Genomic DNA, 19410 nt, shown 5'->3' with positions numbered 1-19410 from the left:
TCATACTAAAAAAATAACTTAAGAATATGTTGTCATTTTAGTCTGAGGTATATGGAAATAATTGTGCAAGACTCTGAAGAAACACTTTCTTTTAAATGTGTGAAATATTTCATAACATATATGGAAGAAGAAAGTACAGCATTCTGTGTTTTGGATGACTTTCACCAAATGTAATATAAATACGAACTAGAAACCGTAATAAAAAGTCCTTCCTCTCCAATCAGATCACCTTTGTGTTGCATTGTATTTGTAATACTTCTAAAAATCCAATTTTTACCTAAATTAAAAAACAGTTATTCCATAAAAGATAATAAATTTGAACGTATATAGAAATGAATTTTGTAATTTGAGTTATGTTACAAAATAATTCATAGTTTATATATTTTATACTAATAATTTAGATAAAACCTGTCCAATTTAAGAATGTGTGTTAACCACATTCTTAAATTGTAAAAGGACGACTTAACCACATGTAATTCATTTCAAAGCATAAAAGAAAGCTTATTTTTTATTTTACACAGCAACAGCATTTTCATGCAGTCAAGTTTTTTTAATTGTTAGTTATTATACATAATACTTAATTTTTAACACATTCTTATTAGAAAGCATAACTAAGAAACTTCTTTTTAAAGCCCCACAGTAATTGCAAAGAATGTCGTTAAATTTCCAAAAGTATTGAAGATATATTGAACAGCATTATAACAAGAAACTACTGTACAAAATATGTAAATTTAACATAACTTCTTTTTTAGTATTTGCATAGTTTCCTCCAAATGAACCTTAATGGGAAGTTATCTTGCAAAAATTTAAAAGTATTAAAATGGCCTCTATTTAAGATGTAACTGCATTTATAATTATTTTGTAATTGTGAATAGATTATATTATTGTAATTAGATTATGCACTTACAACATAATTGCATAAAGTAATGAAATTAAGAGTTCACAGATACAATGTAATATAATTACAAAGCAATTATCTAAATTGTAATTATAATCACTTATTTAATACCACAATATTATTACAATCACAATGTAATTTAAATTGGGTACTATATTTGTATACCCTCCACTCAAAAGGAGGTACTGATAAGCCTGGAAGTTATTATCAACAAAAAGCCTGTTCAGGACAGTTTGATGACAATTTCCACCGGGCGAAAAGTACATTCTTAAGCCCAGGCAAATCATGACAATAAAAATCATTTAGTCTCATGATTCACTATATTTCAAACCCTAAATTTGAATTCTGCACCAAATTATTTACCTATATTTTAATATACTTTATGAATTATTAGAAGCGATATGGCAAATATCTTCTAAAAATAACTGTAAAATATTTGTATCCATTAATTGATTCAGATACACACTTTTATTATTTAAGTATATCAAAATAACAGTTTCATGTTCCTGAAATACAAAAGTTATGAAAAAAGTTAAAGTAATATTCTTAGAAGCATATGATATTAGTCACCAGCTGCAAAACAGTTAATTTTTTGCCCTAAATACAAGTCTATTACACAGTAGTCATACGTGTAACTTAATAACATGGTATATAAAAAATTAATGATAATAAGTTTATCAGAAATGAATTAATTCTGCAAATAAACTTTCTGCATTTGAAAATTTTCTACACCTGAGGGGAGGGAGAGATCTAGTAAAATTAGATTTATTATAACTTCAGTTGGACCAAATACCTTCTCTCTCTATATATATATGCATCACTAAAGAAATAAATAAAATTATCATGCTTAAAAAACAGATGTACCATACCAGTTTTTTTCACCTTGTTACCCTTTACATTGAGAAATAACAAACAGTACAACGCTGAAAAATACTATCTTTGAAATTTTATTTAAATGAAGAAACACACACCATCTTTTTATTTAAGCATTACACTTCAAAAACAGATACACATACCAATTTATTTTCACTAGCCTTTATACTAATAACATGCCATATAAAAATGAAAAGAATTATCCTTGAAATTTAGATAAAATGAAGTAACACAATGAAAAATTTATGCACACGGACATCTTTTTTCTATTGCATGTTGTCTGACATGATCCACAAGTGCCTAAAAATGTACCCAAGGAAACACATTTCAATATTAACAAAAAATTGTTTACAGATTAAAATTCATTCATTTCATACCAGTATTATAAAGATCATGCATGAAACAAATCTGCTTTCCCATACTTTTAAGTAAAACTGAACTGAAATTTTATACTGGAAAATATGCTATATTTCTATATATTAGAAACAAGAAAATAATACCATAATAATATACTCATAGCCTAGCAGAAAGTAACATATATAACATCAAACACAGAAATTTATATACTCGTAGCCTAGGAAAAAGTAATACATATTACATAAAACACATAAATTATTTAATATAAAACATACATACCTTCTAAAATTATTTTACTTTTTGTTTCTTATTGGCCGATGCTGATGAATATGAAACGTTATGGGCTCTTTTGTTGATAAGATGCTGTGTAAGGCCTTTGCATCTAGTAATAAAAAAATTATCAATAATTACTTTCTTAAGATTACAGCATTCTGGCATGGCCACATGCGTACATTTATCAATTATTCTTTTAACTAATTCTTTTGTGATGGCTGATTGTAAACGAAGGAGTACATCTTTACATTTTTGAAATTCTCGTTCAGCTTCCCTACATATTTGATACATTCCTGAAGAGATGACCTTCAGTCCACCTTTATTGCTATGTTTTGTAAGAATTGTGCGATGCTCGGGTATGTCAGGTTCCAGCATGTCCTCTGAAATGGTCATAGCTGTTTTACAATTTTCACATATGCTTTTTTTTTCAACAACTTATTATATATGACTCCTGCGATGTAATGTATATCATTTTCTTCCACAGCTGGGGGCAAGCGACGTTTCACTGCCACTGCAGAAGAGGTAGATGGCACTACAGAATTGGAGATAGGATGCAAGACCTCCTTTCTGATAGCAACCTCTAATTCAGAAGCATCAAAGAGGCTGTGGTCACTTTCAGAACAATAATTTGGATTATTGATATCTGAAATGAACTGTGATAGGCACACTAATTTCAGTGCTCTCTTGGCTTGCAAAGCAATAGGCTTTGCACCCAACTTTCGTCTAATCTGTGAAAAGGCATTTTCCAGCACATCTTGTGTCAACCTGCCTGGTAAGAAAAATGTAAACCCCTCGGAAAATAATTCTTTTGAGAGTTTCACAACACTCAATGTGCTCATAATAATGCCAGTTTGAAATGGCTTCCATGCTTTCCCAAACTGAACAGTTTCAGTCACATGAATGAATTTCAATAAAATATTAAATTTCTCATCTTGATTTTTGATAGTGATGCCTTTTTTTTGGATGCCTTGTAGTCATAATTGTAAACCATTCTGCTACAAGTCTCAGCCACCATGCAGAAGTTAATGCTTCTTTTGCAACTTGGTGTAAAATACCTGCTTTTTCAATAGCAGCAGCTGTTTTTACAGAAAACAATTGCACAGCAGATGCCCCATTCATCGAGGAAAAGTGTGTTGGGAAGAGATGAACTCTGTTCAAGTGATGTAGAGATCTCAGGGCAGCATCTGCTTCTATCTCACTTGACCAGAGTCGTTTCACATACACTGAAGATACTATCCTCGATGGCAAGGCATGCTGGTGGCGAAATTCCTCTGGTAATATTATAATACTTGAAAGAAATGTATTTCTCATATTTTTAATGAGATGTGGTACATCTGCAATACTGTGAATGAAAACATCAGGTCCTCCAATGTTGTAATTTGTCTTCCTATCTCTCCTAGAGACAGACACATCCAATGACGACCACATTGCTCTGTTATTGCTTCCCATATCTGAAACAGAGGCTCTTACAGTTAAACCTATTTCTGTAGCTGCTACTACAGTTCTATGAATTAGATCTTTCATGTCAGAACCTGATGTTGAAGGCCCTGTTAATTCATTGGCAACAATCTGTTTCCATGATGTTTTAAGGCCTCTAAGCATTACAATAGTGTAATGCTTAGCTTCCTAACGTAACATTTCCAATGAATGACTTAGACGATGTATCAAAATCTTGATATGAAGCTATTTCCATTTCGTCAACTAAAAGGCAGCAGTTCCTATCAAGAGCATCCAATGAATGAACTTTTGTCTTGAGGAAAAAAAACAAATTTTCTAAAATGCCGAAATTAATTTTTATGTCCCTAATCCTCCTGTTCAAGGTACTGTACGATGGTGCTGGATATCCAGTACTTCTGAGGTAATTATATCCATGTTTGCTCAAAGCAAATCGCATCTTCAGTCCTTTTATAATGGACTTTTCTGACCAGTTCCTTTTTGACTGCACAGCAAGGGTTCCTACTTGCTCATCGGACAAAAATGATGTCAATTTTGCATCTTTTTCTTGAAGCTGTTGCTCAAGGAATTCTATTTTTTTTTAACAACTCTTCATTTGAAGCAGGTAGAGTTTCCTAAATTCAAAAAGAAATAGTAAACATGTTATGCTGTGATTTTTTTTTAAACAATGGTTGACTGAATTAATATATTTGTAATAACAATGATTTTTTCAACAATTTTTTTGGAGAATATTAAATAATTTACCACTTCAGTATTTGGCTTAGGACATCTTACTTCTCTTATCCTCTTGTCAGTTACAGATGGTGGTGGATTTGGAATGCTAAAGAGTGTTGGTACTGCAGTTTTTCTTAGTTTTTAACTATCTTTGCATAGTGACTCGAATTGAGATTCCTCAAAATGATCCTGTAAATACATAAAGTAATAAAAAAAAGTATACAAAATAAATAAAAGTACAAAAAACAAACCACACGAAAGAAATGTGAGAAAAGTGTTTCACACAGTGAGGTTGTGTCAAAGGCAGCAAGCATGAACTGTAAGTAAGTATAGGCAATAAATAAATATGCAGGTAATTAAATTAGGCCCAGTATTATAAAAAACTGAAACAATAAACAAACCATGTCTAACATATCAGCAGCAGCATCTTGTAAGCTTGGGCAGAATTTAATTATCCAATATTTATTTTTTGCCTATAATTTAAAGTGTTCTTTAGAACATTATCCAAAAATTAAATGAAGTAGTGTTTTGCTATAAAATTAAAAATAACTAAAATAAAACTTTATATTTCTTGCTATAGTGCTCTTACAATAGATAAGAAAATATGAGTTCACTTCACCCAACTTTTAAGATACTAGGCCGATAAATACATTTATAATTAGAGCAGACTATGATTCTTGTTATAATTGTAGTAATGTTTATTGCTTTAATTGAAATATTTAATTTTTAATTCTCTAATCATTCAAAACATAGGCCTAATTTCGAAGCACAGTGCCAACATGCATTTTAAAAAGCATCAAGGCCAGTTTAAACGACAATTTTTTAAATTACATCCCCACAGACATATCCAATTAAAGTTATTAAAAACTCTAGAACGTAGTTCAGTAGCTTTCTGAATTTGTAGGCAATTTCTTATTTAGAGATGACAACACAAAATAACGCTTCAGAAAATATTATTTATCATGTATAAAAATCTGCTTTGTAACACATATCAGTAATAACTGTTTATCAATGTCATGAGGATTTAATTTGACGAGATCACATTCTTTAGAAGTATCAAATTCATGAAAGGATTTTGGCTTGGCCTTTGAAATTCATCATTATAGGCAGATTTATTTGATTGTTATGCATGCATTATACACTACACATGCATTAAAAACACTACAATTATTTTTGAAAAATACACATGCAGTTTCACAAGTTTTCTGTGCTTATTTGAATGTTCTGCATTCATTTCTAAATCTTTACTCCATTGCCAAATTGTATAATACTGTGATTATAAATATATGGTACTTGCAATTATTGAAGTCAGATTATATATATTTTGTCTCATACTATTCAATTTATTCTATTGACTTCAGATGTCAATGTCAAAATTCTGGAAGTTATTTTAACCAAGAAACATTAGTGGGCACCGTGCATAAAAAACTCATCTAACTTTTTAACAATAGTGATTATAAAATAAAGAAAAAAATTATATATCATTCCAACGATATTGCAACTATAGTATAATGTTACATATATCTTTAGCAAACATTCAGATTTTATCTTGACTTTCCAAATTATGATTTGTTTTTTAATAAATTTCAATATGCTAATGATTTTCATGTTACATTAGTATAATTTCCACAATTAGCACAGGAAAACAAAATTTGCGCTTTATATTAGAAGAGAAATTTCTTTTCCACATTCAAAACATCCACATTGGCGATGTTTGGCGACGAGTACATTAACCCTAGACTAATTTAATTATAGCTATTATTACAGAAATTAGCAGATACTTAGGTTATTGTACACAAGAATTTCACTTTACTTACACATTATAAACATCAGAGAAGATATAAACTCTAAATCAAGGCGTAATTAACATTATACTTACTAAGCAAAGTTCAGCGCCTGGACCAGGTTTCCAATTGTCTCTTCGGCAATTATTTACCCATATTTTTCTTCTTTCTTCATTTTTAGGAAATTTTACCAATGTATGACCTTTCCGTGAATGATTTGAACAATTAATAGCTGCACATCCGCCCATTTTACACAAAAAAAACACAAAAAATTGTTGCACCGTAACTACACAGCCGCCATTTAATCTCCCACTTGGGATAGCGAATGCCTGATGATTCAGCCTGGTATATAGGAGCCTTAATACAAACTGCTCCTCTCTAAGAAACCACTTGTATTATCATATCTCGGAGATTATCATTCGATCTGAAAAACCTTCACGTGGTTAGTAATTGAAATCTGAGTGTGGTTTCGCCGGTAAAGCGTTGAGCGCGACAATGTCCGAAAGTATAATACTTGAAATTAAAAGTGCCATTCAGTCTTATCCAGATTTTCCCAAAAAAGGTGTTCTTTTTAGGTAAACGAACGTTGGATTATATTTTGGTAACTATAAGCAATTGTTAAAAAATCGTAACTGTTAACACAACAGACTTTATCTGTTTGTCCATGAAATTTATGAATAGATTTTAATATTTGCTACAAAATATATTTCATTCGCAGATTGAAGTGACATGACAAAATATATTAACTGTGTTTTAAAAAATTAATTAGCAATTGATTAGCTAAATCCGTCTCTTAATTGATTGATAACGATTATAGAAATGAATCTCTTTATCTAATATTAATTTTGTCCATATGTAGTGTTCACATTGCATGTAGGTGCCAAACATAAGATTGAAAACGCCTTTTAGTGTATGCAACTACTATCATATCTGAAACTGTTGCTTCATATTTGTAATTTTTACATAAATGTTTCATAAATTACAAAATACATATCATTATTAAGAGTAAAGATATTCTGCATTTGCATAAATGCACAAAACTGTGAAATATTTACAAATTAATATCCAGTGTAATCATATAAATGTCATAAAATATTTTTTCAGATATTTAGAGTTAATTCTTTCATACGAGAAATATTTTAAGTTGAATCTATAACTGATTTCACTGTTAATGCATTTTTAGGTTATGAACAGCATGAAAAGTTATTTACAGAATCATAATGATTGCAAGAGTTGAAATTATTTGGATTAAAATAATTTGGATCCAAATACTTTATAAGTGTATAATATTGCCTTTAATCAATAGCAAGGGAGTGTGCCTTTTTTAATTGTAAAATTCATTGTAAAATTTTATTGCATAAAAAAATATGTGCTTCTATTAGTAAAAACTATTTTGGGAAGTTTTTTTTTAATAACAGTCCATAGATTCAGTCTAGTTTAGGATACAGTGGCTCCCAAAAAAGTACACTTATGATTTTCATTGAAATAAGGCTCTGTCCATTAATTAAAAATAAAATTTCTGAGATTTTAATAAGATCTATAATCTATTCGTAACAAAATTACATAAAATATTTTTAAAATATAGCAAAACTTTATTTTTAAGAAATTAATAATAAAAAAATGACAAACATTTTATCTCACAAAAGTCTTTGTACACTGAAATATTTTTGAATAAAATCAAAATTAGAATTATTGTTTGCCACTTTTTAAAAATTTTTGCCTTGTGGTGGCATTTAAAAAATCATTTACTTTAATTTTTTATTGTTTACTTCATAATATTCTATTTATTATTGAAAAATGGGTCGCAGTCGTAAAGAAATTACAAACAGCATTTGGAAATTGATAATTTTTCACCATAGTAGTGGTAAATCAATTCGAAATAACAGTAAATTAGTTAATTTATCCCATTCTACAATGCAGTATGTGATAAAGCTCTTTAAAGAAGAAAATCGGATTGAAAACAAGCTAAGAAAAGGTCGATCAGGAAAGTTAACTAAACGTGATGAGAGATTTATTATTAGAAACTTGTGAAAAATCCACATTTGAGTGCCATAAAAGTTTCTGCAAAGTTTCGCTCTTCAATTTCACCTCAAACTGTTCCACGAGTTCTAAGAGAAGCTTACATGGGCGTTCTGCTCGTAAGAGATTTTTTGTTAGTGAGAAAAACAGAAAGCTTAGGCTTTCATTCGCAAAATCAATGATAAATACACTCGAAACATACTGGAATAATGTCCTATTTTCTGACGAAAGCAAATTTAACACTTTTGGTTCTGATGGTCGAATGACTGTATGGAGAAGAAAAAATGAGGAACTTCGCTCTAAGAACTTAGTTGGAATAGTTAAGCATAGTGGTGGAGTTGTTCTTGTGTGGGGGTGCATGGCAGCATCAGGACTAGGTAATTTTGTATTTATTGATGGCATAATGAATCATTCTCTTTATTTAAATATTTTAAAAGATAATTTAAAATTTTCAGCCCAAAATTTGGATATTGGAAACAACTTTATTTTTAATCATGAAAACGATCCTAAACATACGGCTCTTAACGTTCACCTATGGTATCTCTATAATTGTCCACAGATTTTGAAAACACCACCTCAGTTGCCAGATTTGAACCCCATACAACATATTTGGAAAGAACTGGAGGTTAGAGTACGAAAACACGACATCAAAACGAAAAGCGAACTCAAAACAGTCATGATGGAAGAATGGATGAACATTGATACAGAAATTAAAAAAAAACTAGTAAAATCTATTCTCAGTTGCTTAAAAGCTGTTGGGGATGCTAAAAGATATCCTACTAAATATTAATTTAACAAAAAATAAAAATACTTACTAATATGTCAAGTTTTTTTTTTAAATGTACAAAGACTTTTGGGAGATCAAATGTTTGTCATTTTTTTATTATTAATTTCTTAAAAATAAAGTTTATATTTAAAAAATATTTCATATAATTTTGTTACGAATAGATTATAGATCGTAATATTAAAATCTCATTCATAAAGTTTACTTTTAATGAATAGATAGAGCCTTATTTCAATGAAAATCATAAGTGTACAAACACTTTTGGGAGCCACTGTATGTGACCATTTTATATTCTTATAGTTTACTTAAAGGGGAACGTATTTTTTAATGAGAGCAATTTATAAAACAATGTTATTTGACAACCTTCAGTCCTTCCAGTATTGTGGCTTTAGCTCTGAAACCCTGTAGCTCCTCAAAATATCACACATAAGTGGTATTTTCTTGATTATAGTTCCAAAATAATTACTTTGTACATTGACTCCTTTTTTTGCAATATACATTTAAACTGAAATGTGATCCATTGGTCAGAAATTTTCATGTAAAAGCCATCCTTCTCTGCAGAATTTTATGCCCATAACCCTTAAGTGTTTAAATTTAAAAACTCATTTTTCAAGAAAGGAGAACCTATTATATAGTTTTGCATAATGAAACATGTTTTGGGGAAAATGCAGAATCGTCCACTGCTTTGCACGTTTCTCAAAATTGCCAGCTTGAAAATAGTAAGTCAAAGAATTGCACAAACGTGCTATCCATGCACACATTGACCTATTTTCACTTAAAAAAAAAAAAAAAAAAAAATCAGAATTTCACAAATTTGGCATTGCACACACCCTTGATTTTGTCCTTGTACACATCGATACACACCATACGAATAAGCGATTCTACATCAGCTTGAAAATAACAAGTCAAAGAATTGCACAAACTCAGTATCCATGTATACATCAACCTATTTTCACTTAAAAAACATAGAATTGCACAAACTTGGCATTGTGCACTCCCTTGACTTTGTCCATGTACACATCGATATGCGGCGATTCTGCAATATAGCCCATGTTTTTTCTCTACTTGTTAATGCAACCACCTTGGCAAAATTTTATATTTGTTACAGAAGAAAAAATGTTATGACATTTTATGACAGTATGACATGAGTCATCATTTAATTCACTTACAAAAATTTACATAATATGTATATAATTATTATTACATTCTAATTTGGTATTTATCATAAAAATCAATCAAGAAATCTCTTAGAAGCTGGTTTTGATTTCTATTGTTCTGATGGAAATTTCTTGGCAATTCTTTTAATAGCAGATTAAATCAATTTGTGTGGCAAAGTATTCTTACAAAAATTTTACCGCAGTTTCTTCCAATGCTAGCAAATTCCACAAATGCAGATTTTAAAACTGAGTTGAAGGCAAAAACTATCACAGTTTATCTATAAAAATTGTTGGAACTTGAAACATAGTAGGAAGAATGCATACAAAAATGACAACATCGCTGAATTGAAGAACTGCTATGAGTAAGGTTGCCTGAAGAATTGTTATGTTGTTATGTAAATGGTGGCCAGAGTTGGGCACATTCTGAAAATTTGATGACTTCTACTTGGGCAATTGTTTTAACACGTAAACACAGTCTTTAAACTGCAAAAATAAATGTAATGACAGTTTTTCTTAGATTATTACAGTAACTCTCTCTACGATATTCTTTCTTAGATTGTATGGAACAATAAAATTATAAAAAGTGTTTTTAATAATTCAAGAAAGACTGTTTCTCTAAGAAAAGGAAAAAAAAAGGGGGGGAATAGCTTTTTCTCTTAGTTTAAAAAAAAAAAAAAAAAAAAAAAAAAAAAAAAAAATGGAGACCGAATAGATGAAAACTATTATTTTGTACTCTTAACCACGTTGATATTATTTAGTCAAGTATTATGTAATACTAAAGTTTATGAACTAACATGGTACCACATTTGAAGCTGATATCATGTGAATATAAAAGTCTTTCAGTTATAATTGGCATTGTTGAATTGTTAAATGATTTAACTGCATTATTTTTGTTTTGCCCTTCGTAATTAAAGTTTGCCTTAACCAGTATAGCAGTTCGTAATTACTGTTTGCCATATTTTTGGGCCTGGGTTCAAATCCTGGAGAAAGCTTGGATGATTTTAATTGTATAGCATGTAAAACGCATCAAGCCAAAAGTTCTGTCAAGTGGTTTAGTAATACCTTTGTACCTATATTCTGGGGATTCTCCTTTAAAACCAGGACAAAGCTGTATTGTCATTTATAGCAGGTGTACTAAACATCATCAGCCAAATATTTTCCAGTAATATTATAAACAGTTCATAAATGAACTTTTGCATTAAAGACATTATGAAGAGTTCATACGCAGACTTTTGGATTGTTCTAACTAAAATGCTGTGAAAATACCTATTTATAAATTTATTGATATTTTTAAAACAAATTACTTTAATTCCATTCGCTATTTTGAAGTATACATTTCCTGTCTAAGGGTATCATTTAGTTAATATTATCAAAATAGCCGTGGGCAAATGTGATCATATTAAGTGTTGTCTGTTGAGTAATTAATTTTTAAAAAAGTTAATGATTGTTTTGCAGAGATTCTGTTTGCATTTCCATATGCAGTGTTGAAGAAATATGTTAAATTGTTATATATACTCAGGACTACATATTTTAGTCATATTAATGTACTTTTTTTTTTAATAATGTATGTATAAGATTTTCCCTTCTTTTTCAGAGATTTTTTGCCAATTCTCCGAAATCCACACCTATTCGACAAAATGATTTCACTCTTTCAAAACTACATTGAGGAAAAAGTCTCAGATGTTCACTGCATTGTTGGCATAGAATCCCGTGGGTTTTTATTCGGACCTACTCTTGCATTAAAAATGAATGTGCCTTTTATACCCGTCAGGAAACCTGGGAAGCTGCCAGGCAATGTTAAAAAAGAATTTTATTCCTTAGAATACGGATCAGTAAGTATGCATTTATTGATAAATTATGTGTATGTTTCTAACTAAGTGTTTTGTAATCAGATTGATATATATGTGCAAGGTGGTTAAAATTAAAACACCCCTACTCTGAGCTCTCTATGCATTGAGATACTACTGAATGCTCCGAAATTATTGAACATACTATTCAAGACCCTGGGAAAGGGATTACGTGGAAAAAAAAAAAAAAAAATTAGTGCCAGAAATACCGATATGCTGTACAACAGAAAATATGCTGAAAAGGCACAAATAATCACAAAAAAAAAAAAAAAAAAAAAAAAAAAGAGAGAGAGAGACATGAGGTATGGAAATATTCCTTTTTAATAGATTGCTGATATGAAAAAAAGAACACAAAAAAGTTAAGAAACTTAAACTGTCATTCTAACTGCAATTTCGCTCTCTGGCCGTCTTGTTCTCCAGATCTTAATCCATGTGATTTTTGGCTATGGGATTACTTAAAAAATCTTGTTTATTGACGACGTCTGGTAACTTTGGCAGATTTGAAAGACAGTATCACGCTGCATATAAGAAGCATCTCAATCAACCAATTACCATCCGTAGTTGAACAAGCTGTCCACAGACTGCAGATTTTACATCTTGAAGATGGAAACCATATTGAGCAGCTTCCCTTGCATCAGTTAAGTCTTTGTGATATGAATGTTTGGTATGTTCGATTAAAATGAGTTATGAAGTGTATTTTGTGTCATTTCAGCATATGTTCTGTTGTACAGCACTACCTATCGGTGTTTCTCAAACTAATTTTTTTTTTTTTTTTTTTTAAACTTTTTTTTTATGTAATTCATTTTCCCATGTCTTGAATAGTATGTTTAACAATTTGGAGCCTTTACACTCAGTAGTTCAATGTATAGAGAGCTCAGAATAGGGGTGTTTCAATTTTATCTACCTTGTATATACACATATCAATTATGTATGTATTTCAACTATTTGAATAATGTAGTCATTGAAATACAGTGTTGCAAAGATTTCACAGTTTTAATTATTTGAAGTCCATTAAAAATTAACATGAATAACATGCTAAAAAATCTATAAATAAAGCTAATTATTTACAGTGTGATGTAAATCATATTCAGAGATTTGAAGATGCAGATTTGATTAACTTTTATTCATTAATTGCCAAAAAATAAATTTATGAATTTTTACAATAAGAGTAATTGCTTTGTTTGGGAATACATTTATACATGGACAGCTTTTTTTTTTTCTCCTCAGTTTAAAATTAGTAAGGTGAGAATCTGATTGACCGATAAGCATCTACAATCTGTAAAGATAATTTCTAGTTAATTTTCTCCAAGACTACAAACTATATTGGAATCAAAATGCAGTCAAGTGTCTGGTTGTGGTTTGTAATTTTATACGTACAAACATGGATATTTTTTTTATTTTTTTTTATTTTATTTTATTTTTTTTAATGTATCAAAGAAAATTTTTATAAATAAGAGAAAGAGTCTAGGTTGTCAGTAATTACTCTCAGTTTTGTGCTTTTGAAAAGTTTTCTCTGCAGACTTGGAATATTTCTATAATTTGTTTAATTTTAGTTGAAGTAAGGTATTTAATAATTTATTAACATGTTAGAATTATTTAAAAGAAATGTCAGTCTGAAAATTTAGCATTTAGCTTTGAATGTATTTCAATTACAAAATGTAACCAAAATCTTGCAAGTACTAAACTTTAACTTTCAGATAGAAATTAAATACATTATAAATACATTATTAAATTAAATACATTATTAAATAATTAAATACACATACAGTCAAAAGTCGTTAATTCGGACACCCATAATCCGGAATGATCTATAATCCGGACCTCAAAGCTACAAACTTTCTGCACATGCATCACGTTGACGCATGCGCGTAAGACCTTTACGTCTGCGAATATGCGTGTGCGCATGCGCAAAATATGTTTACACATGCACGTTTAATGTATAACAGATGGTATAAGCTAAGCTAAAATTATCTAATACAGTTAATGTTGCAGATTGCGTTGTTCCTTAAACTTCAAATTGTATCCAGCTTATTATTTTTTGCAGATTGTTAGAGCAATTTTATAAAAGTAAGCTTGAACTTTCGATTATGTCAAAAAGAATTTCCGATTCTGGAGCTGCCAAAGGATCTACAAAGCAAAAGCATGTTTCGATGTCCATCAAACAAAAAGTGAAATTGCTGAAGAAAATGGATAAAGGCATATCCTTTGTTTCTCTAACCATTCCGAAATCTGTTTACCAATTTCACGCTGCTCTGCGGGGGGGGGGGGGATGTCGCAGCGCGCAATGAACTGGAAGTTGATCTGTCAGCACTATCCTTATCTTCAGGGCAGATGTTTTTATTTTATCCCGCTTATAATTCCTTACTAAATGTAGTATTTCATCTCGATGTACTCCGTCTTTGATATGATTTAAATCAAATTCCTCGTCATTATAAATATCACGAATACACATCAAATAGTTTTCTGGTTGCAATATTCTAATTTCGACTGTGCGTAATGTATGCTTTACGCATGCGCGCTTCAAAAGAAATGTTTAATAAAGTAAACAAATAATTATTAAGCTCTTTTTTTTTTTTTTTTTTTTTTTTTTTTTTTTTTTTTTTTTTTGTAAATTGCGATACCCTTTAGATTATAATTGCTCTTTATTTCATAAATTACGGTTTCATATTTTTAATTTTATAATTTCTGCATGCCATCTTACCAGATTTAAATTGATGATCTATGATCCGGAAAAACCGATAATCCGGAATTGCCGAAGTCCCGACGAGTCCCGATTAAAGACTTTTGACTGTATAATGTTTTTTAAAAAACTTCCTTTTTTATGGATTTTTTCTCCTTTCTAATACATATTTAAAAACTGCAATTGTTGGTTGAGAATTTGAAAGAAAAAAGTACAGATTCCAAAGTATCGTTTCCTATTCATTAGTACAGAATTAAATCCTGCAAAATATTCAGTTTAATTTTTTCTACTTATAATATTAATGCATGAAATTCTTTCAACACTTTCTGATTCATCTTTCTAGGTGTACAAGTTGGAGATAGACTTATGGGATTATGCAGTTTTCCAAAGCACTCCTGAATCGTTAATTATTATTTTTTTTTAATAATGAACATTCCGTGCATCTGACGATGTGGTGTACTGAAAGTTAAGTTCTTCATTTAACTGGTCTGCCACTTATGCTCACAAACTATTCAGAATATAGGCTTTTTTCTGGGTTGTACCTTTTGTATGACATGTAGCTTTCTTTGTTACATCTTCTCCCCTCCCCAAACTTTTTGAATGAATTTTTTTTTAAAGTTGTAGTATTTTAAGTATAACATTAAGTGCTTTAGTCTAACAGTAACTGCATTGCTGTGTCCATGTGTATTTTACATATCTACTACGATAAACTGATAAGGTGTTAATGGGCTAAGTTTTTGTTAATTCCATCTTAATTAAGATCAAAGCATGTCTTCTGTTCATCTCTCCAAGTGCACAGCAATCTGTTTTCAGTTTAAAAAAACAGAGAATTCTAGTTGAGATTTGTGCAGTGGCAGATGGTTACTAAACACATCTCCTCGTTATTTCCTTTAAAGATTTTATGGCAAAATTCTGTATTCCTGCCCAGCTTTTATGAATTTCTTCCATCATTATTAAACAGGGTTCGTAGCGGTCCTTACAAGTGCTTATAAGTCCTTATATTTGAAAATAAAATATAAAGGCCCTTATAGATGCTTACTTTTTCTTTAAAGCCCTTATTTTTTTTATTATTTATTTATTTATTTATTTATTTATTTTTATTTTATTTATTTATTTATTTATTTTTTTAGTGCTTATTTTTTGCTTTTAGTGCTTTTTCTAACGAACGCGCTATTTTCCCCCGTACCAAATCCGAAACTAAATAAACAACTTTTCTTCCTTACAATGGAACGTCAGATGGTGAATCATACTCCTGGAAATAGCTTTTCCCCCTTTCTCCGCATTAACGTAACCTATGGTGCGCACGAGAGTACAGACAGGTGCACGTCGTTCTATTGGTCAAAGAATTGCGAAAACCGTAGAAATTCCAATACATTTGGTATTCTTTTTCTCCCAACCAAATACTACACATGTTTGAATTTCTATCAAGATTTTAATAATTTACATTCTCGTTCTGCGTGGTCAGTTCATATTCGTGTTTATTATGATCGTTATGCTTATATTGTGAGCATATGTATGAATATTTATAATATAGTTGCAGTAGCTACTGAAGTGTAGATAAACTTCCAAAAATGGGTTTATTTTTACACAGCTTTCTAAGGAATAATATTCGGAATGGCTTAAATAAAAGGAAAGTAATCGAATAGTCGGAATATTTTTTTTTTTTTTTCCAATACATTATACAGTATGGAGGTTGGGAGGTTCTCCCCTTTCTCCGCAAAATCTCTTAATATTGAAGCAGCGGACTTTTTTTTTTTTTTTTTTTTTTTGTCACTGTCCAATCTGGATTGAATAGGACTAAAAGTTTTGCGGTCTACCCAACCCAAGCGAAGAATGATTCTATTTCGGAAATTTAATGGTCTGTTCAAAATTATAATCAAAAACACTCCAGATTAGTAAGTCTCTTTCTTTTCCTTTATTTAGTTCTCTATTGTCCGAATACTGGCAGCTGTTGATTCCGATTGCGTAATATCACGTATGGAAGAATTACGCCGCACGTATTGCACAATTATTTTGCAGAGATAATTAATTTTGATGTTCAGTCTGAGATTTATTTATGAACACTTAAAAGAGTTTTACTGTTCTTTCTAAGCAGAATATTTCTCAGTTTTGTTGGTCTACTTTTATATGAAGCACATATCGGAATGTCAAAATCATTTATTTAGCCGAGCAATCTAAAAAACGGCTACAATCTCCCCTCCTCCTCTTCTTCGAGTTACGCTCGACTATATGGAATATTTGGCAATTTCCGAGTATGCGGGTTAGTTAAGTTTTTACTGTTAAAGGATGACTGCATGAAGCAATTTCACTCTCCTGATTTCAGAAATGTTCCTCTTTTTTACTTAAATTACTTTGCTTGGAATATATGTTAAGGGAAAGCAGTTATGCAATGAAAATTTAGAAAATGTTCAGAATTTTGATTAAATTCTTTAAATATTAATATAAGAGAAAAAATAAATTGTATTTATTATTAGGTGCCAAGCAAATACGATTAATATGGCTTATTATTATTTATTTTCTATATTTTGAACTGAAATTTCATCATTAAATCTTGTAATATAGTTTAGTTCTGCACAGTGTTTTTTTTTTTCTCTCTCATTGTAAACGAATTCCGTAAATTGAACTGTCATTTAAAATTAAAAAAAAAAAAAAAAAAAAGTTAATTGTTTTCCATGGTTGAGGTAATGCTTATTCTTTTAATAAATATTGCATTGCTCATATTTTGAATTGCAAGTCTAATTTTTCTTTTAAGGTTATGCAGTTGTGTATAATGTAATTAGACAGGTGCTTATTTTTTTTTCTTAAAATGTGCTTGAAAAGTGCTTATAGGTGCTTATTTTTTTAACTAATATGTGGCTATGAACCCTCTTAAATTTCACAAGTGCTTTTTTTAAAATTAAGTTTAAACCAAAAACACATGATTGCTTATAAAAACTGTTGAAACTTGGAATAAATGAATAAATGAACACTGACGAAAATGGTGACATTATTCGACTGAAGGATTGTTATGAGCATAGTTGTCAGAGCTGGTGTCTGTGAAAAATAGTGCAGCAAAAATGTTGCATAGAAAACAACTATGGAGATTTCCTGATATGTTTTACCACCAATCCTCGAATTCCATATCACCGATTATGTTCTTACTGCATTAATATAAATATTAACAAGACATAGTGCACAATAAAAATTAAGCTTTATTTCGGAACTTCGCGCACATTCCCTGACAGCCGGCCTGTTTCGCTCTGCTCGCTACTCGTAAGAAACTTCTCCTCTAGGGTTGCCACACTTATCGGAGGGCGCAAGGCGCGCTCCTTATCACCATCACCACAGAGTTTCCCCCCCAGTTCCTTTAATGGCTATTCAAAGGAACGACATAGGTTATGAAATTATCTCAGAGGATCTGTCTGTCGGGTATTTTTTACATGATTTCAAAATTAGAATATAAAATTAGGAAAGATCAAAATGCAATTCAATATATAACAAGGTATTGACACATATAATAAACATGAAATAACAAGAAATATGTTAAGATATGAATTTTAAAAAAATGTTTTAAATTGTCATGTAAGAAGCAAGTTTCTTAGGGAAGTGAACATGTCTTCCCGATCTGGTGACAGTTTGTGTCTTAGAGAGTTCGTTTGCAGATTTATTCTGCTGAACTGTCTTTAAGTCGTTATTTGTTTTCAGTTCAGGCAAATTAGAGACCGAAAGCAAATAGGCTGGTTTCACATGGTCTATAGACACAGTAGATTTCAGACCGTTAATATCAATTGTGAAAGTTTTGTTCGTTCAAGAAAGGACTTTATGCGGACCTGTATATGGTTGGCACAGAGGTGGCTTTACTCGATCGACACGCAAGTATACATGCTTTCATGACTTTAAGGTAGCACTTACGTAACACTTTTCTTGGCAATGTGCAGATGCTGCTATTGGATTTGATTGTTGCATTTTATGCCGAAGATTCGTCATAAATTGTGTGTCATACGGAGATATCTTAGATGATGTTATCATATCACTAGGCAGCTTGAGAGTTGTGCCGTACACCAGTTCAGCACAAGATGACTGTAGATCTTCCTTTACGGCTGTCCGAATACCAAGCATAACAACTGGTAGTGTTTCAGTCCAGTTATTGGTCTCGTGAGCCTTGAGAGAAGATTTTAAATGTCGATGAAATCGTTCAACAGTGCCGTTGGACATTGGATGATAGGCTGTTGTTGTGATTCTGTTCGTACCCAAAATGCGCATAAATTCTGCAAAAAGTGCGGATCTCATTTGAGAACCTTGGTCTGTTATGATCGATGGGCAGCCAAAACGAGATATCAAACAGTTAAAGATGGCTCTGCAAATGGTTTCCGTTTTCATATCCAGGATGGGAATGGCTTCAGGCCATCTGGAGAATCTATCTATTAGAGTCAAAAGGTACACGTTGCCTTCTGATGGAGGTAACGATCAGACGAAATCCATATGGATTTCTGAAAAACGTGAAAAGGTTCAATTCCGTTTTCACTAAGGTGAAAACCTAAGAAATCAATACACGTTTGACCAAAGGTGCATTTTGAAACATTTATGGAA

At 30.8% G+C, this 19410-nt stretch overlaps 1 protein-coding gene across 1 annotated transcript in view; it reads left to right on the top strand.

Moving 5' to 3' along the window:
* Positions 1–6703: 6703 nt before the first annotated feature.
* Positions 6704–19410, top strand: part of Aprt (adenine phosphoribosyltransferase) — a 33669-nt gene continuing 20962 nt past the window's right edge. Inside the window, exons 1-2 of the mRNA XM_035353837.2 lie at positions 6704–6929; positions 11909–12146. Coding sequence (XP_035209728.1) covers positions 6850–6929; positions 11909–12146 — 318 coding nt within the window. The 5' untranslated portion in view covers positions 6704–6849. The remainder of the gene's footprint in view (positions 6930–11908; positions 12147–19410) is intronic.

Source organism: Stegodyphus dumicola, chromosome 7 (genome assembly GCF_044657685.1).
Source record: "Stegodyphus dumicola isolate Sdum_Otavi_A_Nest chromosome 7, ASM4465768v1".
Classification (NCBI taxonomy): domain Eukaryota; kingdom Metazoa; phylum Arthropoda; class Arachnida; order Araneae; family Eresidae; genus Stegodyphus; species Stegodyphus dumicola.
Note: the sequence above shows the minus strand (reverse complement) of the source record. Positions and strands in the feature narration are given on the sequence as shown.